Here is a 26,295-nt window from a genome sequence, read left to right on the forward strand (position 1 = left end):
TGTGCAGTTTATTTTCTATCTCCTTTTGGTGCAAAATCAGACTTGAAAACTCAGTGATGCAAACGGTGCAAATGAAATAACCTTGAAATGAGGTTTATAGAGAAGAACTTACAGTCTCCCTTGTTGCCATGGTTACTTGCAGCAGGTCGCCTAGCCAGAATGGCTCCGTCATCACCACCGAATCCGGAAAGCCCAGCTCAGGCCGAAGCTCCCCGCAGAAAGTAATGGCACAGCAAAAAGTGACAAAAGATGAAGGAAGAAAAAGAAATGGTGAGAAGTATTTCCTGATGAAAGCTGCTTGCAGCTGCTCCTATAGCAGTACCCACACAGCCACTAGCTATGTTGAAACCATCTTCCTATGCCTTTAACAATCTTTCAGGCATTTCTTGTTCATAGCTGAGTTTCTTTCCTCTACTGCTATAAATATTCCTCAGCCTCACAGTATGCTGTTTACTCTTTGTGTGTGGGCCTTCGCAAGTTTTCACTGATTTTTTTTTCTTAGCAGCAAAGTAATGAAGACATGATGCTGCTTAGTAGGTGGACTGGGTTTACAATTTTTTCTGTATAGAGCCCTAGGATATTCATTTCCATTACTGCTGTTGCTGAGCTGGCCCAGATCTGATGAGGATGAATTAATTAGGTAAAAATTGATTTGAAGAGGTGTGAGATTTCTAGATATGTAACTTTCCTCTCTTATCCTCCTTCTCATGCCTTTTATTACTAACACTTTTAGTGATAGCTTTTCATGCTGCACATAGGATGTTGCGCTGGATATTGCTTACAAATCCTTTGTTGATGATGGTGACCTTGTGACTTGGGGATGTAACAGGAACATCTGATGAGAGAACGATTCTCTTCCCTTTCTACCTTGCTTTTCTGTTGTCTGTCTCTCTGCTCATTTCTCCTGAGTTAGAGCTTTGCTTCAATGGCCAGATTTTCCTTATGAATAGGAAACACTCTGGTTGAACCAGAAGATCAGCTCTGTTTGAAGGGAATTAAGCTGTGTGTGGCCTCATCAGATTCTATCACGAGCAAAAGTCTTTAGTTCTTCCTCGTTAAAAATATTGTAATTTGGAAGGGAAGATTCAGATAAATAGAGAATCTTAGTGTAGGTCTTTCTCCAGTGAATCACCTGTGTATGGTCTGTGGAGCATTCTGATGGCAAGCTTTCTATAACTCCATGTCATCTCTTAGTGATCATTGTATCTAATACTAATGTGTCATGCAAAGGCTTTGCTGCTTTAAAAAAAAATCTGGTACAGTGTAGAGACAAGTACGTGGTACCGTAGATAGCCTTTGTTCTGTACAGCAAAATCGTACTGTGTATTTTAAATGTCCTCTGTTCTCTCCACAGATTTACTATGATGTTATGTTTTTCAATAAGCTTCACTGAGACTTACGCACATTTACAAATTCACGTTAAAAAGTTGATCATTTCCTTTTGTTATGTGTTTATGTTACCTCTACTGTTTTCTTCAGACAAAGCTGTGAGTTTCTGTTTGTCTTTCTCAGTGAAGTCTTCTTTCATAATCAGGATAAAAATCTTTCATTGTTCTAATTTTTAAGGGCCATAATTATTTTTTCGACAGTTTCATATATATTTCAGTTAGAAGACAAAGACAATTATGGTTTCCAGAGTTAAAAGCTGTATTTTTATGCTATGTTATTTTTCCTACCCAAGAAAGCCAATATTCTAAAGAAGTTTGAGGTAATGCACATGTAGGCACAATATTTTAGTGAAGGTATTTTTTCTTTGTTTAACATACAGGTTTTAAAAATTCAAAGAAAATTGATAACAACTTCCAGTTTCTTGCTGAAAATTTGACTAACACCTAAAATCCTGTCTTCTAATCTGGGCTTTGCTCGTTTATTTGACCTTTTCTCTTTTTTCTTCCGCAGAAAGCCTGAATAGCGGTGCTATTTAAAATGATTTGGCCAAGGTGCTCCTTTTTAGGAGCAGCAAAGGAGCTAAACGATTTCTAGTTCTAGTGCTGTAAGGAAAATGTCTCCAATATATACCCCATTCGTGCTATGGATTCTTGTCATTTGTTCCTGTTACCTGCTAGTATCAAGATCTTGAGCTCTTGTGGCAGAAACAGAACAACAGAATTTGGCCATTAAAAAAGTAATAGTACAGCATATATACCAAATGCGAAAAAGATAGGGTGTCACTGTCTGTTTATTCAGGCTGTGAAGGAACCTGTGTATGTCCTGCTGGTAGAGAGAGACTTGAGCTACTTCTAGAGGAGCTTCCTTCACTCCACTTCCATGGCCCCATTTGTTCCATGGAACGAACAGGAAGCAAAATAGTAACTGTCCCCTGGCAAAGAGATGGTAATTGACATGTAAGCATGTCTTTGTGGGAGCTGTTTAAGAGAGCACAACTTTTCCTGGCACAACCTTTTTAGGACAGCTTCTAAGAAGGGAGCTGCTGTCATGGGAAATAAATTGGGCTTCCCACCTACCAGAATTTTGGAGCTGGCCTCACATTTATTCTTGTATGCATGTGAAGATGGGTTTTTGACTTAACCTTATCATGGGAACATGACTGTAACCTAAAATGATTCTTCTGAGTTATTCTTCTTCTTAGCTTCCTAAAAGCTTATGAAGTTGAAATTAAAAGATGAAAATCAAGATACCCATAAGTTTTATCACTGAGCTTATGTCTTGCTCTACAGTGCTATGATTTCAAACACTGTTGTCATCTCTGATACTTCGGTTTTTTTTGCAGGGCTTTATCTTTATCCTGGCTGATTAACATCAGTTGAATATTTTGGCCATTTGTCCTTCCAGTTTAAGAAGGATGCTGGTTTTCTTTTAGTTGTTTGTCTGAATCTGCTCCAGCCCTCCAGCATGATTGTAGGCTGACACCTCAAATACACATGTCAGCAAAAGAAACAGCGTATTTTCTTCTCTGAAAAGCAGCATCTTAAAATTGGAATGAATCCCTTGGTGGTCACATGTTTGATTTGGGGACTCCAAGTTAGAATGGCTCATTAGTTGCCATAGTTACCGACCAATTTTAGATTCTGTTCCTCGCTGACATTTAGTTACACAGAAAAATGATAGCGCTGGATGTTAACTCAATAGATAAACTCTATATGGCTTTTATCAAAATGGACTCCAAATGGAGTATGTCAGCCCTGAAAGTGAGCAGTATGAAACCACTGTAGACTAACAGACTTGACTGAAGACCTTATGCTTTGGAGGATCAGGAAAATTCTTTAGCCAGGCCTTATTTCTGAAGAAAACAAAGCTAAAATCTCTATTTGTATTACAATACTGAAAATCTTTGATAAGCTAATTACATTTTTTCCTTTTGATTTTCTTTGCAAAGTGTCTATTTATGCTTTAATAGGAAGTTTCCTTTTTAAAGTTGACTAGTTGTGCTTATATTTACTTTGCACACTTACAAAACCAATTTAGATGGTAGATGTATATGTTAGAGGACTATGGAAAGAGTGAGGCAGCCAACAGAGGCAGTGGCAAGTGCCAGGCAAGGTTTGCAGGCAAGTGTGGAAGAGAGCAATGGGAAATTAGCATTTTCCTCTGCTGTTTCATCAGGGCCTAACACCATTCACGGAGAAGCAAATGGCAGAACCAGCGAGTACTCAAAGAGCTATGGTAGCCTATGTTAAAATCTTAACTTTCACCAGCTTCTCACAAAATCAAGCTGGTGAAAGTAGTCTAGCTTTTTTTTCTTTTTTTTCCTCCACTGTCTGGGTGCTTGATATTGCAACCTATACATTAGCATTTTTGGGAGGCTACGATTGCTTGTTTGCTTTGAGAAATACAAAGAATAAAAACAGAGATAGCAGTTAACAACGTAGAAACCTTTAGGTTGCTAGCAGATCTTAGTGAAGCATATGGCAGCATATGAAATTTGGTTATCATCACCTGTGTGAATCAACAGAAAAGTCTAGTCATAGATACAAAAGTGAAAGCCACCTTGACTGTTTCTTTAGGAGTGCTTTCTGACAACTGTTACAGAAGAGTGGGCTTTAAAAGCCCATACATTTTGGGCTGATAACTCATATAGTTAAGTCCAATTTTGTACTAGACTCTCATCAGCATAAAAGGACACATCACTCATGAATATTGATAAGCTGCATGCTGAAAGAGTCAAATTTACTTGTATAAGAAACCTTTCTTTCTTTCTCCTAGGAATCCTAGCTGGAACATTTCTTCTCATCTTCCAAGCATTCAGATGTTGTCTTTAAAAATAGATGTAACTTTTCAGAAGTAGTTCAGTAAATGGCCCCACTCCTGTTTAAAATATCAGAAGGTTCCTCTAAGACTGTCCTTCCTCTCAGTCCAGGCAGATGCTGTCATATAAATTTTGAATTCTTTTTTACTTCTGTTCTTTGTAGTTTCTCTGGTTGGAAAGAGGATCTCTGATAATCAAGTGTCTGCAGGAACAATGTACTGAGGAGCAAAATTTGGCTCTATTACTGGCTTAACTAAAATCAAAGAGATTTTTGTATGTAACTGAACCAAGCTATGATACTGAAGTGTGGCCCACCAGTTTTTAAACTGTTTAATCTGGCAGTTCAGCATCAGAGTGAGCTTTTCAGAATTTCTGAACGGTTGTCTGTAGTGACTCAGTGCTCCAAATTAAAATGAAACAGGGCAACAGTGACTGAATCTAGTAGCAGCAATGTAGCAGCCTGCTTTTATAGAGAACTAGTTTGAGAATCTTCCATATTCTAGAAAACAGCTAAGGTTCTTCATCTGCCTTTTCTGTTAGCTAGGGTGAACTACAGGTTAAGATAGAATGGGTTTCATCTTGCCAGATGTTGATCTTTTGAAGTTGGGTGTCTAATCTAATCTAACCAGGTAGGCTCTCTAGTTCCTCCAGAGGGAGATAGCTAATAGGGATAACTGTCTGCTCTGGAGGTACTCATCTTTCTCTTTTCAGTATGTAAGGAGCCTAGACAACTACATCAGAGCCTATGCATGAATTTTAAGTGAGATGATTCCCTTTCATTATGTCTGTGTCTCCAAAAGGCTGGCAAATGAGAGTGCTAAGAAGAGTCTATGGTATAGAGAGTCTGTTCTTTTCATCCTTTATTCCCTCATCATGAAGTATCATTGCTTAATTTACCCCAGAAAGGATGTTAGCCTGTTTTGGGATCTCTGTCTAACTCTTTATCCTCTCCTAGTAAGCTCCCAGGCTTTTCTGGGGGCATTTCCTGACATCTAGCCATACAACAAAAATTTGAAATAAAGTAACAAAATCCACTTGTTCAGCTGAAATCCCTTATGTTGGCACCAGTTACTCTTCCCTTTGGGCCTTCTGGAGGGTTTTATGTATTGATTCTCTTCTACCCATAGATTTCAGCTTGTGTGACATAGCCTAACATCTCCCCCAAACATTTTTCTGGTTCCTTCCCCTGGCTTTGTGGAATATAGAGTACTGTGACCCTGCTAGCATCCTGCTAGTGACAGTGAACCTTTTGTTTCTTCACATGTAACCAAGCCATTTTCCACTGCTTTCTCCACTTGTTTTTGGTTTGCAAGAGGCAGCCAGGTGTTATAATCTGTTCTGTGAACTTCTGTGAACACTTCTCAGGCCCTTCACACTCTTACAAAAGCAAAAGCAAGCACTGCACCTGCCTCTCTCCCGGGACAGAGGATGAGAGAACCAACAACATGTCTGAGTTGTCCATAATGTGTGACTGGGGCCATATTCAGTTGCTGTATTCACAGGCACAGTAGAAGAGCTTGCATAGCATAAGAGCTGTTTTCTTGATGTTTTAAATTTCCTTACTCTTTTCTACAGGTAGGTATTTCAATCTTTCTTTTCTCCTTTCCAACATACTCTTATTTGCAGGGGAACGAGGAGAGAGAAGACAAGATGGAGGGAAGGAGAAATGAAAGACAAGAGAAGTCTTCTTGTGGGTCCTTCACTTTGGATTCTTAGATTGACAAAAGTATAGTTTCTGGGTTTTTGTATGAATTATTAAATACATAAGAGCAGAGTATTCCACGTGGCTATTTTTTCTTAACTGTTCAGAACAATAGTTTCTTAGCATCTTTTCTGTGGGCTGGAGAACTGGTGACATGAGTGCTTAGCACCACCTGCTGGCATTACATTATGAAAATAGCGTAGGTCCACACACAAATTGGAGATTGTGGTATGCCTTAAGCAGCTTCAGTCTATCTTATCTTGTATACCAATAGCTTCAATGATGTGGAAGTAAACCTTCAGTGGTGGTCCTGGTCTCCAAAAACCCAGTGCCATGCTGATCTTCCTTACAATTGACAGTCTGAGTAAATGATTGGTTTGGAGATATCTGCATATACCTCAGTCACAGGAAGATTAGGAGAAGTAGTGTAATCTCAGTGGATCGTGCAGCATGGGATATCTAAGGCAAGACATTTCAGACAAAGAAAATTACGGTTAAGTAGGTGAATTTTGCCCTTTCCCCCACTGAAATTTTAAGTCTTGCTTATGTGTACATGCACACAGTGCAAGCAAGTGCAGAGGAACAATGAAGGCATAAGAATGTTAGAATTCATCTCGTGCAAAACTGAAATTGAAAGCATTGCTTTAAATGTCTGTTGCTAATTATAATAAGCAGATGTGTTTATTGGGAGTATCTATAAAGAACGTCTGGACAGTTTTCTAATCACTCGCTCAGCTGAGACATTCAGATGGATTTACTGACTTGAGTGGCAGGAATATACAGCAGAAACAATGTTCAAGGACTCCTAGTTCTCTGTGAACACCCTTTGGTTGGGTTGTTCATTTTAGAGGTTTAGTGGTGAGGGGGAGTTCCAGCATGTTGTAAACACTTTTTGTGACTTCTCTAGGAAAGAGATAGGAGCAAATATTAAAATTCCCACAGTACTTGCATATGCCAATCTGAACTGTGGCAGTGTGCCAATAACTACAGATCACAGTCTCCCTTTATCATTCATCAGAAAAGGGCAATGGAAAAAACAATTTTTATATTGTAAATGCCATTTAATGAACAAATGCTGACATGAGGTAGAATAAACCTTCAATTTCTCGTCCTACTCGGCTATTATATCCATGTAAATAGCACTACACTAGGTACAGGAGATGTGCTCACAAAAACGGGCTAACAGTGAGTGTGCTCTTCTGTGTTAGTTAACCAGAGCAAAAGTAGCTGTCCTCTGTGATTACTGATTCTCTTTACTTTTAATTTTTCTTTTTATTTAAAGAGTCTTACAACCAGAGGAATTCTGTGTAGCTAAGCAGGACTCCCAGTTTCTGATTCTGCAGTGAGCTCAGAGAAGACAACCCATGCGTCTGAGTCCTGCTCTTTGTGGGTCCCTGTAGAGCAGTGCAAGTCTGAGGCCTCACCAACCACACAGTTCTTCTGAAACATTTTGGGATGTAAACACAGCTGTACTTCTTTGCTCTTTCTGCTTGAAGTAGGATGCATAGAAAAGGAATCTTGTTCAGCAGTTTGATGCCTAGCCCCCCCTCCAGGGGTTTTCAAGCATGCCCAGTTCAGGAAAATGCTGAGATGTCAAGGAGATGTGATTTCACAACTTCTTGGTACTTGGGCCGCTGCTTAATTACTGCTCAAGCTCATCCAAGTTGTGATCATCAGGCAAGACTATCTTGTCTATACAAAATACAATTATGACATAATCTTTTTCATTCTTGGAGATAGTCCTGTCACAAATGAGACACCTTCTTAGGGTAGCACAGAAGAAATTAGCACTCCAGTAGCCTTTATTGTGCTGATTCAGTATACAAGTTTTATAAGATGTTTAAGTTGTGTCTGAATTACAGAAAAGACCTATATTCCAAAACTGCATCTGTAACTTTCGTAAGAATTAAACTGCTTCAAAATAACTAGGGGAAGAATATACATGCCTCACTTTATAATCATTGTAATATAAATGCTTTTCTGCTCAAGGGCAATCTGTGGTATGTAGGTGTCTCATCATTCATCTGATTTTGCTTGTGGGAAGTCCTGGCTCCATGGCAGTCAGTGGGAGTTTGGCTGATAATTTCAGTGGGCCAGGCTTCTGATCTTCTGCTCATTACTGTAAGCCTGCAAAATTCACAGTGTTTGAACAACCCCAATAAGACCAGAGCATTACAGACAGACTAAAAACTGCCCATCATATTTAGACAGTTCCATGAATCCAGAGGGACAATATTTAACGACAGAATGATTTAACCTGTGTATTTCTCAAAAGTTCAAGTAATGTCAACTCCAGTCTACAGTGAATATAGGCAGAAAGATAATAAGCTTAGTGGGTTCATATTTGATGTTACGACCATGAAATATTTTCTTTCCAAAGTCATAGTGGTCTAAACTGTTGAGTTTATACAAGTCCATTGTAATTGGCATGAAGATTAAATATTAAAACAGAATATATTTTCAGAGGAAATAAGTTTAGAGCAGACCATTCTTTAGCAGAGGATCTGCTTCTGTCTGTTAGGAGATGGAACAAACATTCTTCTGTTTAATAGAACAGTATTTGCAAGAATCTCTTTGTGGAATTTGTGCTCGTGCTTTCGAGTCATTCTTTTTTCTAAAATGAAGATAAAATTAGGTTTAAGATTCAACAGTTGACAAAGTGTTGCAGGTTTACAAACAAAATTTGGAGGAGAAAAAGCCCAATTGGATTTGAAATTTCCACTTATGTAGAAATCTAAAAATAAAGATGCTTAACCATGCTATTTAATTTTAAAGACTTTCAGAAGCCTTCTCTTTTCTTAACAAAATCTATTAGTGTACCTTTACAGTCACTTGTACAGCAAAAAATAACATAAACTTGGAAGCCATTAGTTTGTTAAGCATGCTTTAACACATACAGCAATGCTTTCATTTTAACAGGTGGCAATTTTAGTAATAGTAACTTTTGCTAAAATCAGTAGATTTATTTTCAAATTTTGAGAAAGCCCAAGCTCTTACAGTATAAAAAAATGAAAAAGAAGCACTGTGGAGATCAGATCATACGCAAATGCTGGAAACTTCCATGTATGTGTGTGCATATGACATCTTTTCCATGCAAAACCTAGGGAAAGGTATACTTTGCCTTTCATTATCATTTTCCTGCTTTTTATGTGTCATTCTTTTTCTCCTTTTCATCTTACTAGCACAGATTGGAAATCAACCTTCTTCTGGAGAGTGCCAGACAGTCCTTTGAATATACAATATTATCTGTAATCTAAGGGATTTTTCCAGTGTAAAAGTACCAGGTCTGCTCCTTGAGTGTACTGAGCACATTATTAATCTAAAGCACGTGCTTGTTGAATTTCATCTTGAACATGCAGTAAAAATTTTTATGTCTCTATACTGAATAAGTTCGATGTGCTTTAGTGCCTGTAAGTGATGAAGAGGAAGGAGGTATTCTCTTTGATAACATTGCCAAACCTGCTATTGATCCCTTCGACACCTCTTCTGGATCTGTACAGCTGATAGCTATCAAACCTGTGGCACTACCGGCTGTTCATGCTGCATCAGACAGAAGCCAGGAATCTGCCATCATTAATGGAGAGGTAAGGATGGTTCAGTAAGGTGTCAGCTGTTTCCTTGGCTGCATTCAAATGTAGCAGAATCAGGCCTGTGATTGTTGAGGACTTGGAGCACTTCACCCTGGTGCTATGTAAAGTCCCATTAGCATTGTAGACTCTGATGTCTGAGAACTTAAGGTCTCCTCTTTCATAATGCACCTGTGAATGCATGTCACCTTGGAAGAGGCTATGTTTGATATCCCTACCTTCTCAATATCCTTCTCTTCTATCATATTCATTTTAAGAAAATGAGAATAAAGGCAGAGAACAGAATTTGTGAATTCTGTGGCTGAGCTTGGAAATACATATAGATCCTTTAAGTCCCAAACTGCGCTTTCTTTACTGAGCAATACTTCTCATTCAAAGCAAGATAGAACAGGACCATGGCTTTGTTCAGTCTGCACTCCAGCCTGTGCACAGAGGGTATTGTTGTTTACTGAGAACAAAGTGTGTTGGAATCAAGTGCTGACCAAAAAAACGTGCTTTGGCTCAAAGACTTACATGATTATTCATATTTTTTATGTATATTTAATCAAGAATGGTCTGTTTTGCAAGGATTGGGGAATTTATATAGTTGTTAAATGTGATGGCGACAAACCAAAGGGGTTTCTCCTTTGCAAACTCACACTGCAACAGTCTTTTAAGAATCAGCCAGAATCATCCTGTTTTACTGTTGAAAACCAACACTGAGAGTTGCCATTAGAAGCAAAGTGAAAGACAGCGTTGTCAGGCTTCCCATTTGGGCCTTGATTAGAGCAGTCTGTCATGTTCCATTTTGTACTTTAAGCCCCATTTTGTATTTTAAGCCATGACTTTCTAAACTGAGAGCAAAGGCTTATTTAGAATTCAGCACCTAATTTCTGTTAAGAGTCAGTTATCAGGAAAACATCCTAATGCTGTGTTCTGCTGTACATACATGTCTTGGAATTTGTAAGAAGATTGTAGAATTTGACTTTTGAAGCAGAGATTCCAAGTAAATTACTCATTTTCACACAACTGACAATTTGAAGGAAGAGTGAAATTTTCACGTAGACTCCTGTCCCTTAGGAGCATCCAAAGGAACCTGACCTGTAGCAGGTCAGACCAAACATCCATTTATTTCAGGATCCTGTCTTTGACAGTGGCCCATAACAGATTTGCAAGGAAGACTATGAATAAGAGGAATATATGATGCTATTTCACCAGAATACTTTCCCAGCCATCCGTGACTACTTGTTCAAGGCTTTATGTAGTCAGAGGTGATGTCCATACTTTCTGGACCCTACTGGATTTTCCATTGGTGAATTCTTCCCACTGTGCCCACAAGCAAGCATGGCATTGGGTCATGGCAGTTGGCTAGTATCATCAGTGTTTTTCTTCAGTGGGTGTGAACTGAGTCAGTGTTGTGATGGTATATAGTTTTTAGGCTAAAATTATTTAACCATCTGCCAAGTCATAAAAATACAGCAACTCTGTTCACTTGCAGTTCCTCACTGCTTACAGATGGCATAGTGTGGTACAAAAAATGCTCTGTAAAATGACACATGCAGCGCATCAAACACTTTAACAATACCATTTCAAAGTAATCAGCCTGGCACCATCATTTAAACGTCTTTTTGCCATTTAGGTGAATAAAGCTTTGAAGCAGAAGTCTGATATAGAACATTACCGCAACAAGCTGCGCTTGAAAGCCAAGAGGAAGGGATACTATGATTTCCCCCAGGCTGATAACAACAAGGGGCTGACAGAGAGAAAAAGGATGTATGAAAAAAACCAAAAAGAAATTGACCACATTTTGGATCCAGATACAGATATCTCATCTCCATTTGCTGAGCCTAAAAACAGGTGAGAATAACTTTTTATATGCAAAGTTATTCGTCTGAGAAGAAAGTTGCTGTCCAGGGGTCGCAGGGAATCAAAAGATCTGTTCCAAAGGAGGAATATGTTTGTTCGTTTTGATCAGCTGGTCCCTCCTACTTGATGAAGAAAATTGATATAGGCTGTGATTATTTATGAAAGTATGTCATTTGATAAAACTGCAACATGATTAAAAAGGAATAAATGGAAAGGCAAAAGAAAAAAAAGGAACAAATGGAAAGGCAAAAAAAAATAAGTGAAGGGACTGTTGCAAGTTCTTGTGAGTCATTTTCAAAGTAGTCTCAATAGGAAATGTGCTAGTAATTTTTTGGTAATGAAAGTGACCAGGAAGTTAGCATCTGATTTCATTCTTTTCCAAAGTTCGGTGGTGTTGCAATCTATTGTTTTATTTTTATCTGTTGTTATTTTGATTCAGGTATAGCTATTGCAGTAGGCATAAGATAACACAACATTGTCCATGTACTTAAGTAAATCCTGCGGCGTTGTCTGTCAGGATGTGTACGTACCTTTTATTGGTGATCTTTCAGGGTCTCTGACAGACAGTCATAATTTGCTCATCTATGATGTGCCACAGGCGTATTGTATAGCAATACTAATCCTTGATTAACTCTTTGTGGTCTCTTGAACATGGCATATCAATAGCGTTCATTCCTCTATTTTAGAAAGGAGAGGAGGGAGAGTGCAAGATACCTGCAGATTCTGTGTGAGCCTGCTGTAGATGGGTGGGCCCGCTGTGCTCTTGGTGCTCTCTGAAACAAACTGACTTGATAAAAAGAGATCACACCAATCCTACCCTAGTGCAGCCCAAAAGAGGAGCGGCACAATATGCATATTCCTCTTTCTTAGGGGTGGTGGAGGTGTGAAGGGGGGAGGATTATTGGAGAGTGTGTTTGCCATTACACCTCCCACCACAAAGGCTCTGATTTTTACTGCAATAAGGGACCAGCAGCTGATCCAGGAGAGGAAAGGACTGTTTAAGTACATCCCCCCTGGAAATTCCTCATGCTTTGAGGTGCTGTTTCTTCTCATCTTCTGGAAAGCTCAGACCAAAGTTTTCTTGTGAGCTTAAATTGTGACTGCAATCAAAGCATCAATGATCATACAGTTTTTGCACGCAGTGCAACTTCAGCAATTACCTCAGTGCATACAGATGAAAAAGACTGTAATGGGAATGCTGAAGCAGTGTTGTGCACTGGTCAGAGTTGCACTGGTCAACGAAGAAAAAGATTCTGACTGAACTGTATGTTATGTCCTTAGAGGAGGGTCTGGGACATCATTTCCTTGTGCAGGCTTCCGGTGAGGGAGGATTAAATTGCTCCAAATGCACTGAAAAGTTAAGATATTGAACCTTAGCACACAGTAGTCCTATTCTGTCTGCACATGTAAATGTGCAGGGAATATGAATTAAGCAAGTAGAAACTTGGATATGACTGTGTGCTATACATACAGTGAAGGGCTGAAGCCTTACCTTGGATGTTTATTATGCATCATATGTCATGTAGGAAATGCTTAAAACATTACACATGAAGCTTTAATACTAACCATCTGCTTTTTGTTAAATATACTAATGTTTGTTTGTTCATGTGCCAATGTGCTGAAAGATCCTGGAATACATTTTTCCTATGTGCTTTCTGATGTGTTGTGTAAACCTGTCATAGTCTATTTAAGATAATGATCACTGTCATGATATAAACTGCTTCAAGGCCGGCATGCTGCTGGCGGGGAATGATCCCATTCCGTGGCTGAACCACAAAAGGCTGAACGTTGGTTTGCTTATTGTATAGTCTATAACCCTATATATAGGGAGGGAGAAGAACCATTTCTGATATGCTTTCTGTAAAGATGCAAAACATTTTCAGAACTCCTTGCAGACAAACCACTTCTGTAGTCCATGCTGTAATCTCCACACTAACACCTGCCACCTAACCTGATATGTTGCAACACAGCTGACAGCATTATTGTCTTCATTTTATAAGTAAAAGTAAAATGGGTGAAATGACATACTGTTGGAGGAAAATCTTGAATAATATTGGAAAGTAATGCAATTTTTGGTTATGGGTAAATGAATCAACATAATTTTATTTCTGTAGTAAAATAAAATTGGTTTTAAAGCAACCTAACTTAGGATGGCATAAAATTGAAAAGATTTGCTCTATAACTTTTTCTGCTTTCTATGATCATTTATACCATAATGATTACATCAATTAAAAACTTGTACTTTAAAATGCTTTTTATTAATTTTTTAATAACAACATTTAGAAGTAAGTAAAAGATTTCAAAATTTCTAGAGAAAAGGCCTATTTCACTCTTTTCTATTCTGCCTGTCTTCCACCAACTTAAATCACACTATTATAGCATTTCCAAAATAAGTCAAAAATTAAAGATGCAATTAACTACAGTATTCACAGTCAGCTTTATATATTCAATTTTGTTTTAAGTGGTATTTTAAAAATTATTTACAAAATATCAGCAGTAAATAATTTGATTTGTTCAGGAACTAACAGCTTTGTGCTCTTAGTTCCTCTGACTCTTCTGTACCATAAAATTCACGTTTTAAAATGTTCCAGTTGTGTTCCCAGCAGACACTTGCTATGCCAGTTGTTAGTGTTCATATCTCTTTTCTCATTAGCAAAACTTCCTTAAATGCACTAATTGGCAACCTCAAAGCAATTTTAAAAAGCCTGCTGATGACAGGCACTATTCTGGGTTTTTCCTTAATAGTTTGTCATCAGGTCAAGAATCTGCATGTATTAAAGAGCTGCATGTTTGAATCCCTTAGAAAACATATCACAACTACATCAGCTAAGTATTCATAGACCTATGTAAAACATGTATGAAATTCTAAAGACTTTTAATGTAGGAACATAAATATTGTCAGATCTGGTTAGGCTTAGCATTCACTCGGTCCTCCATCTTCCCTGGTAACATCAATGCTATAGTCTTTGGAAGAAACAAGGTTTATTGCACTTTGGGGTCTTCTCATGCCCTTTCTCATCTCTCTACCCCCATGTCCCACATTGTTTTTCTGATTACAAATCCACCGTGTCCTTTATGTGCTCAAATAGCTTTCAAATAAAGCGCTTCAGGTATTCAGTATATTTATAGGGGAAATTTATTCCAAAACCCCTCCTTGTGTTCTGATCTGGTGTGCCTTTGGGACTTGCAAACATGCGCATGGGAAGTTGTGAGTAAAGGTTCTTGGAAGCCTCCTTAAAATTAAATACATGCTTGAGAACTTCATTTAATCAGAAATATGAAAGCTGGTCAATGTTGATGGTCCTAGTCCTACCTTTTTTCCTTTCTGTTCATGTAAATGTCTGCCTTTTTGGAATTCTGCAAACCGGTTTCTGCTACTCTAATCTGTCAAAGCAACAAGTTCTGTTAACTAAGTCTGTAATATCTGAAGAATTACTTCTTTTTGTTGGTGAATTAATCTGAATTGTGTTGTCTGTCTGTTTCATTGATGGTTCTTGAGAGGTTAAACCACGAGGTCTCTGTCATTACTGAATGACACAGAGGCTATTTAATGTCATTTTCTCTTGCTTCACTTACAGAAAGAGCCCTGGGCTTCTCAGCATCTCCAATATTGCAGTAGATCCTTTTGCAATCAGTTTGTTCAGTCGAAAACATTTCAGACTCTGGAGGCTTTATTTTCACCCCACATACTATCTCAAGTAGAGCTCTCAGGCACAGCCACGCTTTACTTTGATATCAGCCTTTTTTGCCCTTCAATCAAATCTTAGCAAAAGCTTGCATTTTCTCGCAAGATACCTGGCAAGCAGAGGAGAATGTCATAAAAGTCTACAAAGTCTTCTTCCTTCAATAGCTCCCTTTTAAATCCCTGCTTTCAACTCTTCTCTGATTTCCACGAGTTTATCAATCATGGCTGAAAAGCTGTTATGCTCTGATGTTTACTGCCTTTGTAATCCTCCCTTATTGTAGCCTCAAAGTCATCCCACCACTGTGCTGAATACCCTACCACAGCAGTCCCAAAACTGCTGAAGGAAGTAGCTGGTGAGGAATTGATTGGATAGTGGTCTCATCGCAAATCTAACAGCTATATTCTTAATCCATTTTGTGTGGTCTCACCTGAATGGGGAGTTAGAAACTGCTAAGACTGACAAGATGTTTAAACAGTGACTAGCTCTTGATATATCTGGATCGTAAAGACTTTTAACAATCTTGAAAATGTTATGAACAGCAAGAAAGCTATTTGAGCACATAAAGGACCCAGCGGATTTGTAATAAGGAAAACTGTGGGAGGTGAGGGCAGGGAGATAGGAAGGGGCATGAAAAGACCCCAATTTTGGAAGATAGGGAAGAAATGTGAGTCACTGTGGTTGTTTTTGTTAAAGAGGTCCTTGTTTCTGAAGCTGCCATCCTGTTGGGTAACTGGATGAGCAAAGACCAGAAAGAGGCGTCTGAAGAGACACAAGCGAGAAAAAGAAGTGAAGTGTCGTCATCAGCAAAGCTAGAAATGTCCTGGTTTTGTAATAAGAGATATGATCTTTTGCCTTGCCAGAACAAACTTATTTTATTCATTTTTGATCTTGTCTAAAGCAAAAATGTACGTAGGTGAATGTGATGCACTAAGAATGTTTTTACATTCTCGGTGTAAACTAGGCAAAGTAATGTCGTGGACACACTTTTTGGGTACTTACTACCCAAAACATCCCTGGGAAACCCAAGAATTAGTGTACATTTCCAGTCACTCTGTGAGGATTAGTTGGTAGCTGGCAGCTTCAAGTGCTAGAAAAAGGAACAGTATCTCCCGAGAGGTGTGGATAGTTGTCCATCTGACCTAACTGCAGACACTGAAGAGGAAGCCCATGACTTCAAAATCTGTGTCATTATACCTTTGCTTATCCCTTATCATTATCTGTTCAGAGTGAGCACCAGGGCTGGTCCCGTGGGGCCCAGTTCCTGGTGGGGACTTCCATCTGGTACAATGCAAGAGTTGCAGTGTAAACGTTCTTCTGTTGGTGTCTTGAGGAAATTGGTATAAATCTTACCTTGCAAATGGAGACTCGAAAGTGTGAATTCAAACATAGCAGTGCAAGTTCTGTTACTTCACTATAAACAGTGTGAGGGCCACTGTGCAAAATGAGCAACACACAGACATGTTAAATTATCTGGTCTACTTTTAATATTTTGACCACAACAATTACACAAAGCAGAAGAACAACGCTGTCAGGTAAAGGTAACTCCATATGAGGCACTAACAACAATGTAATTACTGTATTACTAAATGAAACTGGCATGTCATTATTTGATCAATGGTTGATCTACAATGGGAGAAGGGCTTTCGTGGTATGTGTAAGAAAATGACTAATGGCCAGATGAACCATGACAACAGCCTCTCCTAAACTTTATTGGCCTTTCTAAAAGATGCAGTTTGGAGCGTGAAGTTCCTATATCGCAGCCATTCTTGAAGAATTTATATACAGATACGTTCTGCATCTTGCATCTTTCTGACACAACTACAAATACAACTAGTTGCGTCAGAGAGATTACAGAATATTTTGAGTATTGAGTTATCTGCTTTTTTTCCTAGCACCTTTATTTCCCCTTGCTCCTGCAGCTCAGGGTGGTGAGAGCTCAATGCACAGGGATGTTTTTGTCCTAGTGCTGCTCAGAGCTATGCTGGAAGCGGTTTAATCTGAGAGATTACAGCGCTCTGATAAAGCTGTGGCCAGTTACCAACCTGGCTATTTCAAACCTACATCTTGCAAGCGGTTCCTTGCCACTGTTCTCTCTTTTACCCACAGCTTTGCTGGGTGTCTGTTTCAGTGGAGTTTTCCCCTCCCTCCCCATTGCTCAGGATGAGAGATGAAAATCACTGATCACCATCCAAGTGCGTGAGGGCAATTCTCCCTCTCTCTTGCCCTGCTTCCCCCCTGGTGCTCTTGGGTCCTCCTTCAAAACTGTTTGAGACTTTTTGGCAGCACTCCTGTAGAGCAGCCCAGGGACTACTCTGTTGTATCGTTTGATGACAGCACCTCAACAGGTCCTCCATCAGGGGTGTGTGATAGGTGCAGCAGTGCTTTGATCATGCCGCTTTCTCCTGAGTGATGCTGCCAAATCTTTCCTTGCTGAATGATAAAACTGTCCACTTGGACAACTAGAAGAGGATGGAGGGAGGATCTGAATTTCAGGCCATAGAAGTAGCTATACTAGTTTAACTTTGCATGGAGATTTCTATCACCCATGAAAATCCAAAGCCAGGTCTGTTACACCATCTTTAACCAATAACTTCCTTATCTTGAATTTGAGTTCTAGTTCTGATTCTGATATGCTGTGTAGCCTGTAAGACTTGCCTAATATCAGAGTTATCAGAGTTGAATGCTTAAAGCTGGATACTAGTATCCATGCTTCGGCACCTAAATAAAGGTCTTATAATCTGTAGCATCCATAGAATTGATAACTTTGTTTTAATAGAACCTTTTCATTTTTTATTAATATGAATCACAACAGCTAACGCTAAAAGGGTTCTGATATCTTCTTGGAACATATTTCATCTGATAAGCCCCTATATATGATGTCCATGTCTTTTATGTAGGTATTTTCATTAACAGTAAGCAAAATCTATCATCTCTTCCATAATGCTACTGTTTTCCAGCAGTTCTGTATGCAGAGAAAGGATATCCTATTATAAAGTGGTATTTTTATGAAACTCATCATTTTAGAATAACAATTAATATTGAAAGCTACTTCCTGTCATTTTTTTTGTTTTCATTCTAGCGTTTTCTTGTTTCGTGTTTTCTAGGCAACAGATGAAGAGCTCTGTATACAGAAGCAGGCAGTCTTTGAACAGCCCTAGCCCAGGAGAAACCGAGATGGATCTTCTAGTCACTCGAGAAAGACCTAGACGTGGAATCCGTAACAGTGGATATGATGTAAGTTTACCAGATAAATTCAATGAAATTTGCTCAGCAAAGTCTTAATTTGTTCCTAAAAATAGGAAAGAACTGATAAGCTACAAGCCAGAGTGTCATTGGGAACTTAACATTACAATACATTATATGCACTCAGCCTCCTGAGAAAGCCTCAGGATACAGAACACGGAATCTTTCACATACTTTGTAGCTGCACATTGTTTTATACTCTGAAATATTAACAAAGCTTGCTCCTTGAAACTCGTTATTAGCCAAAGTATTTGTTTCTAAATGTAGATAGTTCTTCCAAGTATGCAGACACTTACAAGATACTGAGCTTTTTCCCTTGTCTGCAGTTAAAATCCTCTACTTGTTCTGTACTCCTTATGCTGTTGTCTTCCTTCAGAAGATTGGACAACCACCTTTTGGGGATTTCATTTATTTACGGATGTCAGTACTTTGTGCAAAATTTCCTGTTAACAGATATTGGCCACAGTTCTGTTCTCCTCTTACTACTTCAGAACTGGGAATGTTTTGAAGAGGTAAAGGGCAAAAACAGCCAAAGGAGATCTGTTCTGGTTTATGGTCCAAGGAACTCATGCGGTGAACACAGCTAGATTAGTTGTCCTGTGTGGTCTGAACATACACTGGGTACAAGCTGACAATGCATGCACCCAGAATGAGGATAAAAATAGTTCATATCTTAAGGTAATGTAGAATTTTTCAGTCCTTCGTTGAGTATACAACAGCTGTAGCTCAGCCATCCATGAAGATCAGTTCCTAGAAAAGGTCTAAACATTTTTGGAAAATAAGGAAGTTATCTGGTTGCTGGGCATCCAGCAACTCTGCAGACAATAAGCATTTTGTGTGAGAATTAATCATTAACTATCTCGGCTGTCAGGGTTGTATTTTTAGCAAGGTGAAAAGATTTAACCGAGGTCAAGGAATATGTTCAGGAAAGTTTAAATCTTTTAAAGAATTCTTCAGGGCATGTTTCATGTGCCAGATTTTTTAAATGACTTCCTGCATTTGAAAACTTCCCATCAGATTCTATGAAATAATGTTGTATCATGTAACTGGGATAACTATCAAATGCTTTTTTTTTTCCTCTGTCATGGTTCCGCTTAAATAACAAATCTCTAATTTTTCAATTATGGTTTTCTGAAAATACTTCATCTCTTCTAATAGTTCTCCTGATATTTCTCTGAATCGTGGTTCTCTTTCTTGGAGCTAAAAGCTGGCCAGGACATGAGGATCTACATTTATATATCTGTTCTCATAGAATATGTAACTTTCTAGATTGTTCTGGAGTGTGCATTCTACTGTTTGATGTTCTGAGTACAGCATATATAGTATATAACATCTTTTTATAAATGGATTATTAATGAGCATTACCTGTCTTTGAATTTTAAGTAACCCCATCAGGGTTTAGTATAGTCACCTTCACCTAATAAGAAGATTAAGGAGAAAGTATTAACACATTTATTACTTCCAGCAAGTTCACAGACAATTGTGAGTAGAGCAAATGCTATAATGAAAGAGTCCAGAATCTTTGAGCTGCTAATGAGCTTTACGCTAGGGCAGAGAAAATGTAGGCCATTTTGATGTAAAAGCACACAAATGACCTCATTATATTTGTCTACAGATCAGTATACAGAAGAATTAGCTGGTCACATCTTACTGATGTAGTTACATTGATGTAACTCCTCAAAAACTTCTGGATTACTAATGTTGACATGAAGAATTTTACTGATATACTTGCAGCAGCAGAATTTTGCCAATATATGACATGCCAAAAATGTATAACCTCTTTGTCTCTCAGTACATGGCTTTCCGCTCCACTCCCCTCTCCTTCCATTTCCATTTCCATTCCAGTTTCTTGTATTAGACAGTAACTGTGTATGAACAATATCTGAATTTTTATAATGGCAGCATTAATGTGTATTGGCATCTATTTGCAATCCTTAGGTGTTTCAATTGGTGTGAAAGCAAATAGCATATATTGGGTGATAAGATGAAAGAAATTTTAAAACTTGAGTAAATGTATCTCTGCCACTAGTCTCCTCCAAAATCTTTATGCTAACTTTGATATTGATAAATCAAAGCTGACTTAATTTTGAATGCTATTAAAAATCCTTTATTCATATGATATATTTTAGACATTCTTTTCTTTTATAGGATAGGATCAAAAGATATAGAAGTGTAATGGCTTCACTAAGGGATTGTGGTAGAGAACTTGATTTACTTCATCAGGTATTAATAGGTCCCTTGTGGGATTCCATTCACTGACATTTTTACAGTCATAAGGAAATAGAAGAGCTATGATTATTAATCTTCAAATTGGGATAGTGTGATTTCTGAGGCTCTTTAGTTGCACTTATACGTACAAATCACTTTGTATTTTATCATCATGGTTCTAAAATTTAACGTAATTTTTGTTTATATAGAATGCAGAAAAAGAGATCAGGCCTCCATTTGGTAACTAATTGAAGTAATGAGATTTTAAAAAATGACTAGTTTTCAATAGTGGTTACGGTTCTCAGTGTAAATAGGGAACTGAGCTCTTTTTGAAATCTGGCTCTTAATCTCTGCAGAAACAGAGATGCAGTTTAAAATATGGGGCCTAAGTATCATTTCAAACATCCTACTAATCTAAAAAAATAAATGCAATGGTGTATTACTTCAAATGAAATTTAATCACCATCTAGGTGAACTAGATGATATTATGATGAAAGGGCAATATGGATGAAACATGTAAGATAGGTATAAAGCATCTTAAAAAAGCTGTTGGGATGTTACTATTAATATTATAAAGGAATATTTATTTGTAAAAAGTCTGGTCTCTGTTAGTAACTGCACAGGCTAGATCAGATGTTACCACTGAGGTTAGTAGAAAACTGACAGAATATCACCTACCTAGTACCCTGAGCAGGCTTTACTCACACCTGAAGATCTGAATCCAAATCTTCTGGCAGTGTGCATTACCATGGTTTCACTGACATTAAGCTGATCGCATACTTTCTCAGTTTGTTTTTCTTTGGCTTGTTTCTTCATGACTGACTGCAAAGCTGCAAAGTGCTTTACTAAACAGTATTCTGTCACAGAATTTATCATTGGTACTTAGGGACCACTAGAGCTCTCAGATATGCTAATTATTCACTGCATCTCCCAGAAATCACTAATGCACATTTAAGCAAGCGCAATAATTGATCTTATGGTTACACATAAGTAAATACTAGATTGGATAAAGCTCAGAATCCATGGCTACTATTAGTTTAACTTGCATAGCAGATTTTTAAGAAACTTCCCCAAATATTTGACATAAACTTTTTTTTACACTGAGCAGTTATGTTCGTATAGTCTTTTTTTTAAACGCTTATTCATGTTAAATTCTAATATATAAATGGTTAATTATTGTCTTAGTTTTTACTGCTATATTTTTCATTAAGTACAAAATGTAGCTGTTTTTTAACAGCTAAGAGAGAAAATGAATTATGATATTTTATTTAAAGTTTATTGTCAGTTCTCAGGCTAAGCATATAACTCTTCTCTGAATAATTGAAAATAGAAAAAGAAAGTTGTTTAGATATTTTCCTCTGTAGATGAAGAAATACTGTGATTGTTCTGTACTATGTATGGTCAATCATACGTAGGTTGCCAAAGGTTGCAGCACAGTAGCTGATCTAGTCAGGTATACAGAAAGTTATTGCACTATAACATGAAAAAATGTATGCCTTAACAAGAGCTACAGAGCACTCAAGTAAATTATCAGGGCAATACTGGAATTTTTAATAAGAATACTCTGCTATATTCTGTTATTTATGACTATTTTAAATGCTGTTGACAAATAGATACTATATATAGAAGGAAATACATATACTATACCTATACTTTCAGTTATCCTATGAGATTAAATAAATTCTGCTGATCTTTAAGTAATTATAAGGAATTGGTTGCTTTTTCAAGGTTGCCTGTTTAAAATGGATTTTGAAAAACTATGGTCTGTAGAACTAATCTTAAAGAAGATCAGTGAAGTTATGTATTTTACCTTGAAGTTCTTACAACATTATGGTTGAGTTTTTCTCTCTTGGTTTTGCAGACAAATTTTGAAGCACAGAAAGAGTTGAAAACAGTATTTTAAGTTGCCTGCACACTTGCTGGCCATCATTACATTAAATATCTGTTACTAGATAGCAGTTGCTTACTTTCAAAAGCATAGCACCCGTTTTTCCACAGCTTTAGACCTTGCCTAATATAACTAATAATAATGATAAACGTGTTGGGAGGGTGAAGACCAAGCCAGAATAGCAAACCTTTTCCCCACTTTTTAGAGGTGTAAGTGACTTTACAGGCACAAAGTATTGAAAAGTAAGCTCAACAATCTTCTAGAAATAGTGCTCTAGGTACTATTTTTTTTTGTAGTTGGTGATTCTTTAGACATTTTGCAGTAGCATTTAAAAAAAAGAAAGATTTGACAAATGCTTATTTGATGAAATAACATTTTTTGCTCTACACAGATCTGCCACTTAATGTCTGTCATGGTATGTTCAGGGGAGGCATTTTCACACCTGTGTTAGGAGGACTTGCTGGCTCTCTTCTGATTACTGTTTCATATCCTTGGATTGGATTGATGTCAGGAACCATGGGATGGCTTGACTCAGTACCTTCATCAGCTTATTCCGTATTACAGAGCCCAGTAAGGGCTGAAATATGCTTTGTTGGACTCTGGGTGCAGCTGCTTTTTATGGATCCTGTTATGCTTATCAGCTTGTATTATCATATTAATGGTACAGTTACGGCTTGCTTTTTTCTTCCTTCTAGATGATGGACATGACTTACTCCTGTAACCCCATCAGCAGGGAAATACTCTGAAATTCAGAGTATTTCCCTGCTGATGGGGTTACAGGAGTAAGTCATGTCCAGTGTATGGCAGGAAGATCTTGTCAAAAACTCTTGTACTCCTCAGGTCTTCAGAGGCCATACAAATTACTTCCTTTTGAGAAAAAAAAGGCAGGAGAGTTTTTCATGCCTTATATTGGACATGGAGTACACAGGATTGGGACATAAAGTGCTGGTCAACATATCTTCTCCTAGTGAAATAGCTTTGAATATGGACGTAAAATGGAATGTTCTTCCCCATCAGTCCTCCAAGCTGACACAACTGCTATCCTGGCTCAGACGGCAACTGTTGATAGTGTAGATTTTTTATGACATTGTAGAATTTGTGGCATGTAGATAAAGTCTTATCTTTAGAGCTCTGTAATTCTTCCATCCAGATCAGCTTTTTGAGGGGTTGAAAAGGTGGAAAATGTATTATGGATGTTCAAAAATGCTAGCCTGTCCTCCGGAGTGAATATTGTCTGATATTTCCTTTTGACATAGTGATAATGCAAAACCAGGTACAGATGTCCATTTCTAAATGTCATACATTGTCCTTTTTCACTGACAGATTTCTGAGCTGGTCCTGAGGTTTGCAGCCTGTAAGACTTTGGAATTTCTGTTACATTTTTCACGAGCGTTTTCCATTTTTTTCTACAATCACAATGGCATCTAAGTAGGCCAAGGTATAAGGTGTGTGATTATAGCATTTCAGGATGTGATCGCTAACCTCTGGAAGTTGGCAGCAGCTTTGTGGATATCAACTAATATCCTTTAGGTTGGTATCATCCATGGGGAATGGAAAGGCAATCCCCTCCTCCAAGTCCGCTGTGAGGGGAATATGTCAGTACTCTTTTGTGAGTGCATCAGAAGGCATTCTCCAATATTCATCGATCCATAGCATGGCGTATCAAGTTGGGATAAAACAGTTATGTTCATTAAGTCTATTTTGTCCTAACTGATTCGGGGATGAATGATGGAGTTCTGTCAGTCATATTAATACTTATGTCCAACATGTCTTTTAATTCAGTCTCAGTCCACTGCCTGCTGGTGCTTCTCAGTTCCCTTGTCTCCATGTGTTGTGTAACTTCGAATCAAAGTAACTTTGAATCAAAAAGAGGGAGTAATACAAAAATTTTTCCTCAAATATAGCGGTCCTTAAGTGGATATTGTAGTGTTACTACTGGCGACATCATAGGGAGGAGGTGCTGCTTGTAAAGGAGGTCCGTGTCTTAAATGATGAAGCGCTGTGCTCAAATTCATCTCCATTCCATAAGAGTAGGATGGACTGATCCCTGGGCAAGACCTTGGGAAGAGTCATTTCTGGCATCATTTGGTAAAGGATGGACAAGTTCATGTTCAGCAGCCAACAGAGTAGAAGTGCTCTCTTTTAGTGGAAACTACCTTGCCTGAAAAGGTTTTCAGATCCTGAGTTACGCAGAGGTGTTGTGCTCCAAATGAGGTGGCAGAGACTTCTGGGCAGAGGGCAGGAATGCTGGTCATTTTCTAGCAATTTTTTTTTCTAACTTGATTGTCAGTTGTGTTTGCTAGTTAACCACTGCAATTTGAATGAGTTACAGCAATACACTCTTCAAAACTTGGCCTGCCTAATTCTCAGGACACACAGTATCTCAGGATACTACACAGATTAGTCATTGTTAGTGAATTTATTAGTGTCATTCCGTTACAGAAACCTCATTGCACTGTACACAATCGAGAGAGAAAATCCTTCATGAAGATTACAATTTAAAGCTTTAGGCTAGCTTGTGATTTCTGTTTTTACTTGTATGTATAGAAGGAATTACTGTGGGAGTATTAACCTTCAAGTTAAGACGTACTAGTATTATCTGCTCATTAAAAGTACATGCTTCTTTCACTGTTCCTGCATGAGTTCTGAATAAATGTCTGTGTGAGTAGTGTTCAACCAGGTAACACAACTAAGCTGGGTTTTCTGCAAGGGTCAGGATCTAGTTTGTGACGTTGTTAGTATTCTTGACTACTGAGTTCCACAATGTTCAAATAAAAGCAGTTACATTCAGATAAACTCATAAACTTTAATTCTTATTAAATGATAATTTGTGAGAATGAACAAAAGAATTTCAGTGTATGTATCTGTAACAAGCGGTCCTTCATAGCGATGGTAGTATTTAGGGAGCTATAGTCTTCCTGGTATAGTTGTATTCCCATTAATCCTAACAGGCAAGAAAAGACTTTAAATGTTATTGCTAACTGTTTTTACGTGAATCTTTATTTCATCTGCTACAGAGTCTGCCTGCTCGTTTTTGCAGCAAGCAATTAAGGATATAAAAGATTCATTGAGTCCCTGGCTATTATAATCACGGGCATCATATAATTCCTTCCAAATGTTTGTCAAGCATCTATATTGTAACAAGTTTTGATTTTGTATCTGGTTTATCTGCATTTGAGAATATATCTTCTGTGAAGCAGCACAAATACTGTCTTGTAAAGCTTCTGTGTGTGTGTGTGCTTTTATTCCATTCAACAGACTGAGCCTGAAATTATAGAAGAAACAAATGTTGACCGTGTCAATGAGCCTCGGGGTTATACCAGGTCCCGTCAGGCTAAAGGGCACTCAGAGACTTCCACTTTAAGTTCTCAGCCCTCAATAGATGAAGTTCGACAACAGATGCACATGCTCTTGGAAGAGGCTTTCAGTCTGGCCTCTGCTGGCCACGGAGGGCAGAGCAGACAAGATGCTTACAGTTCTGCGCCACACTTACCATACTCTGAGGTTGTGACAAGTGCTCCTGGTACCATGACCCGACCTAGAGGAGGTGTACAGTGGGTACCAACATACAGACCGGAAATGTATCAGTACAGTTTACCAAGACCAGTAAGTGAAAATTCTCTTTAACATACTGTGTTATCAAAAAGATACTTCTACTCTGAGAGACATTTTTTAAAGATGGAGGCCCGTTTGCATGCTTAAGAGCTTATGTAAAGCCATGCTTACAGTAAATAAATACAGTTGCGTGTTTGTGTGTATGCTTACCCATACCCATCTCTTACCTGAAGACTCCTAGTATCTATTTTAGCAGCAAGGTTGTCTTGTCTGAGTTTTCTTCAAGAAAGGAAAAGGTTGTGCGAACCTCCAGACTGATGAACAGATCAAGAACTTGTTCAGTCGTCTCCTCCTGTTCCTCAAAAGCATGCTAG

At 38.1% G+C, this 26,295-nt stretch overlaps 1 protein-coding gene across 7 annotated transcripts in view; it reads left to right on the forward strand.

Annotated features, from left to right (window-relative positions):
* The window catches only part of KIAA1549L (KIAA1549 like), a 145,004-nt gene that overhangs the window by 97,239 nt on the left and 21,470 nt on the right, over positions 1 to 26,295 (forward strand). For 6 of the 7 annotated variants that reach the window (XM_064512938.1, XM_064512940.1, XM_064512942.1 and 3 more), the window contains 5 exons: positions 143 to 270; positions 9,300 to 9,493; positions 11,115 to 11,332; positions 18,132 to 18,261; positions 25,625 to 25,972. In XM_064512938.1, the coding sequence (XP_064369008.1) occupies positions 143 to 270; positions 9,300 to 9,493; positions 11,115 to 11,332; positions 18,132 to 18,261; positions 25,625 to 25,972 (1,018 nt within the window). The remainder of the gene's footprint in view (positions 1 to 142; positions 271 to 9,299; positions 9,494 to 11,114; positions 11,333 to 18,131; positions 18,262 to 25,624; positions 25,973 to 26,295) is intronic. The other variant, XM_064512939.1, reaches the window with a different exon arrangement.

The sequence above is a fragment of the Dromaius novaehollandiae genome, chromosome 5 (assembly GCF_036370855.1).
Source record: "Dromaius novaehollandiae isolate bDroNov1 chromosome 5, bDroNov1.hap1, whole genome shotgun sequence".
In the NCBI taxonomy this organism is placed as follows: domain Eukaryota; kingdom Metazoa; phylum Chordata; class Aves; order Casuariiformes; family Dromaiidae; genus Dromaius; species Dromaius novaehollandiae.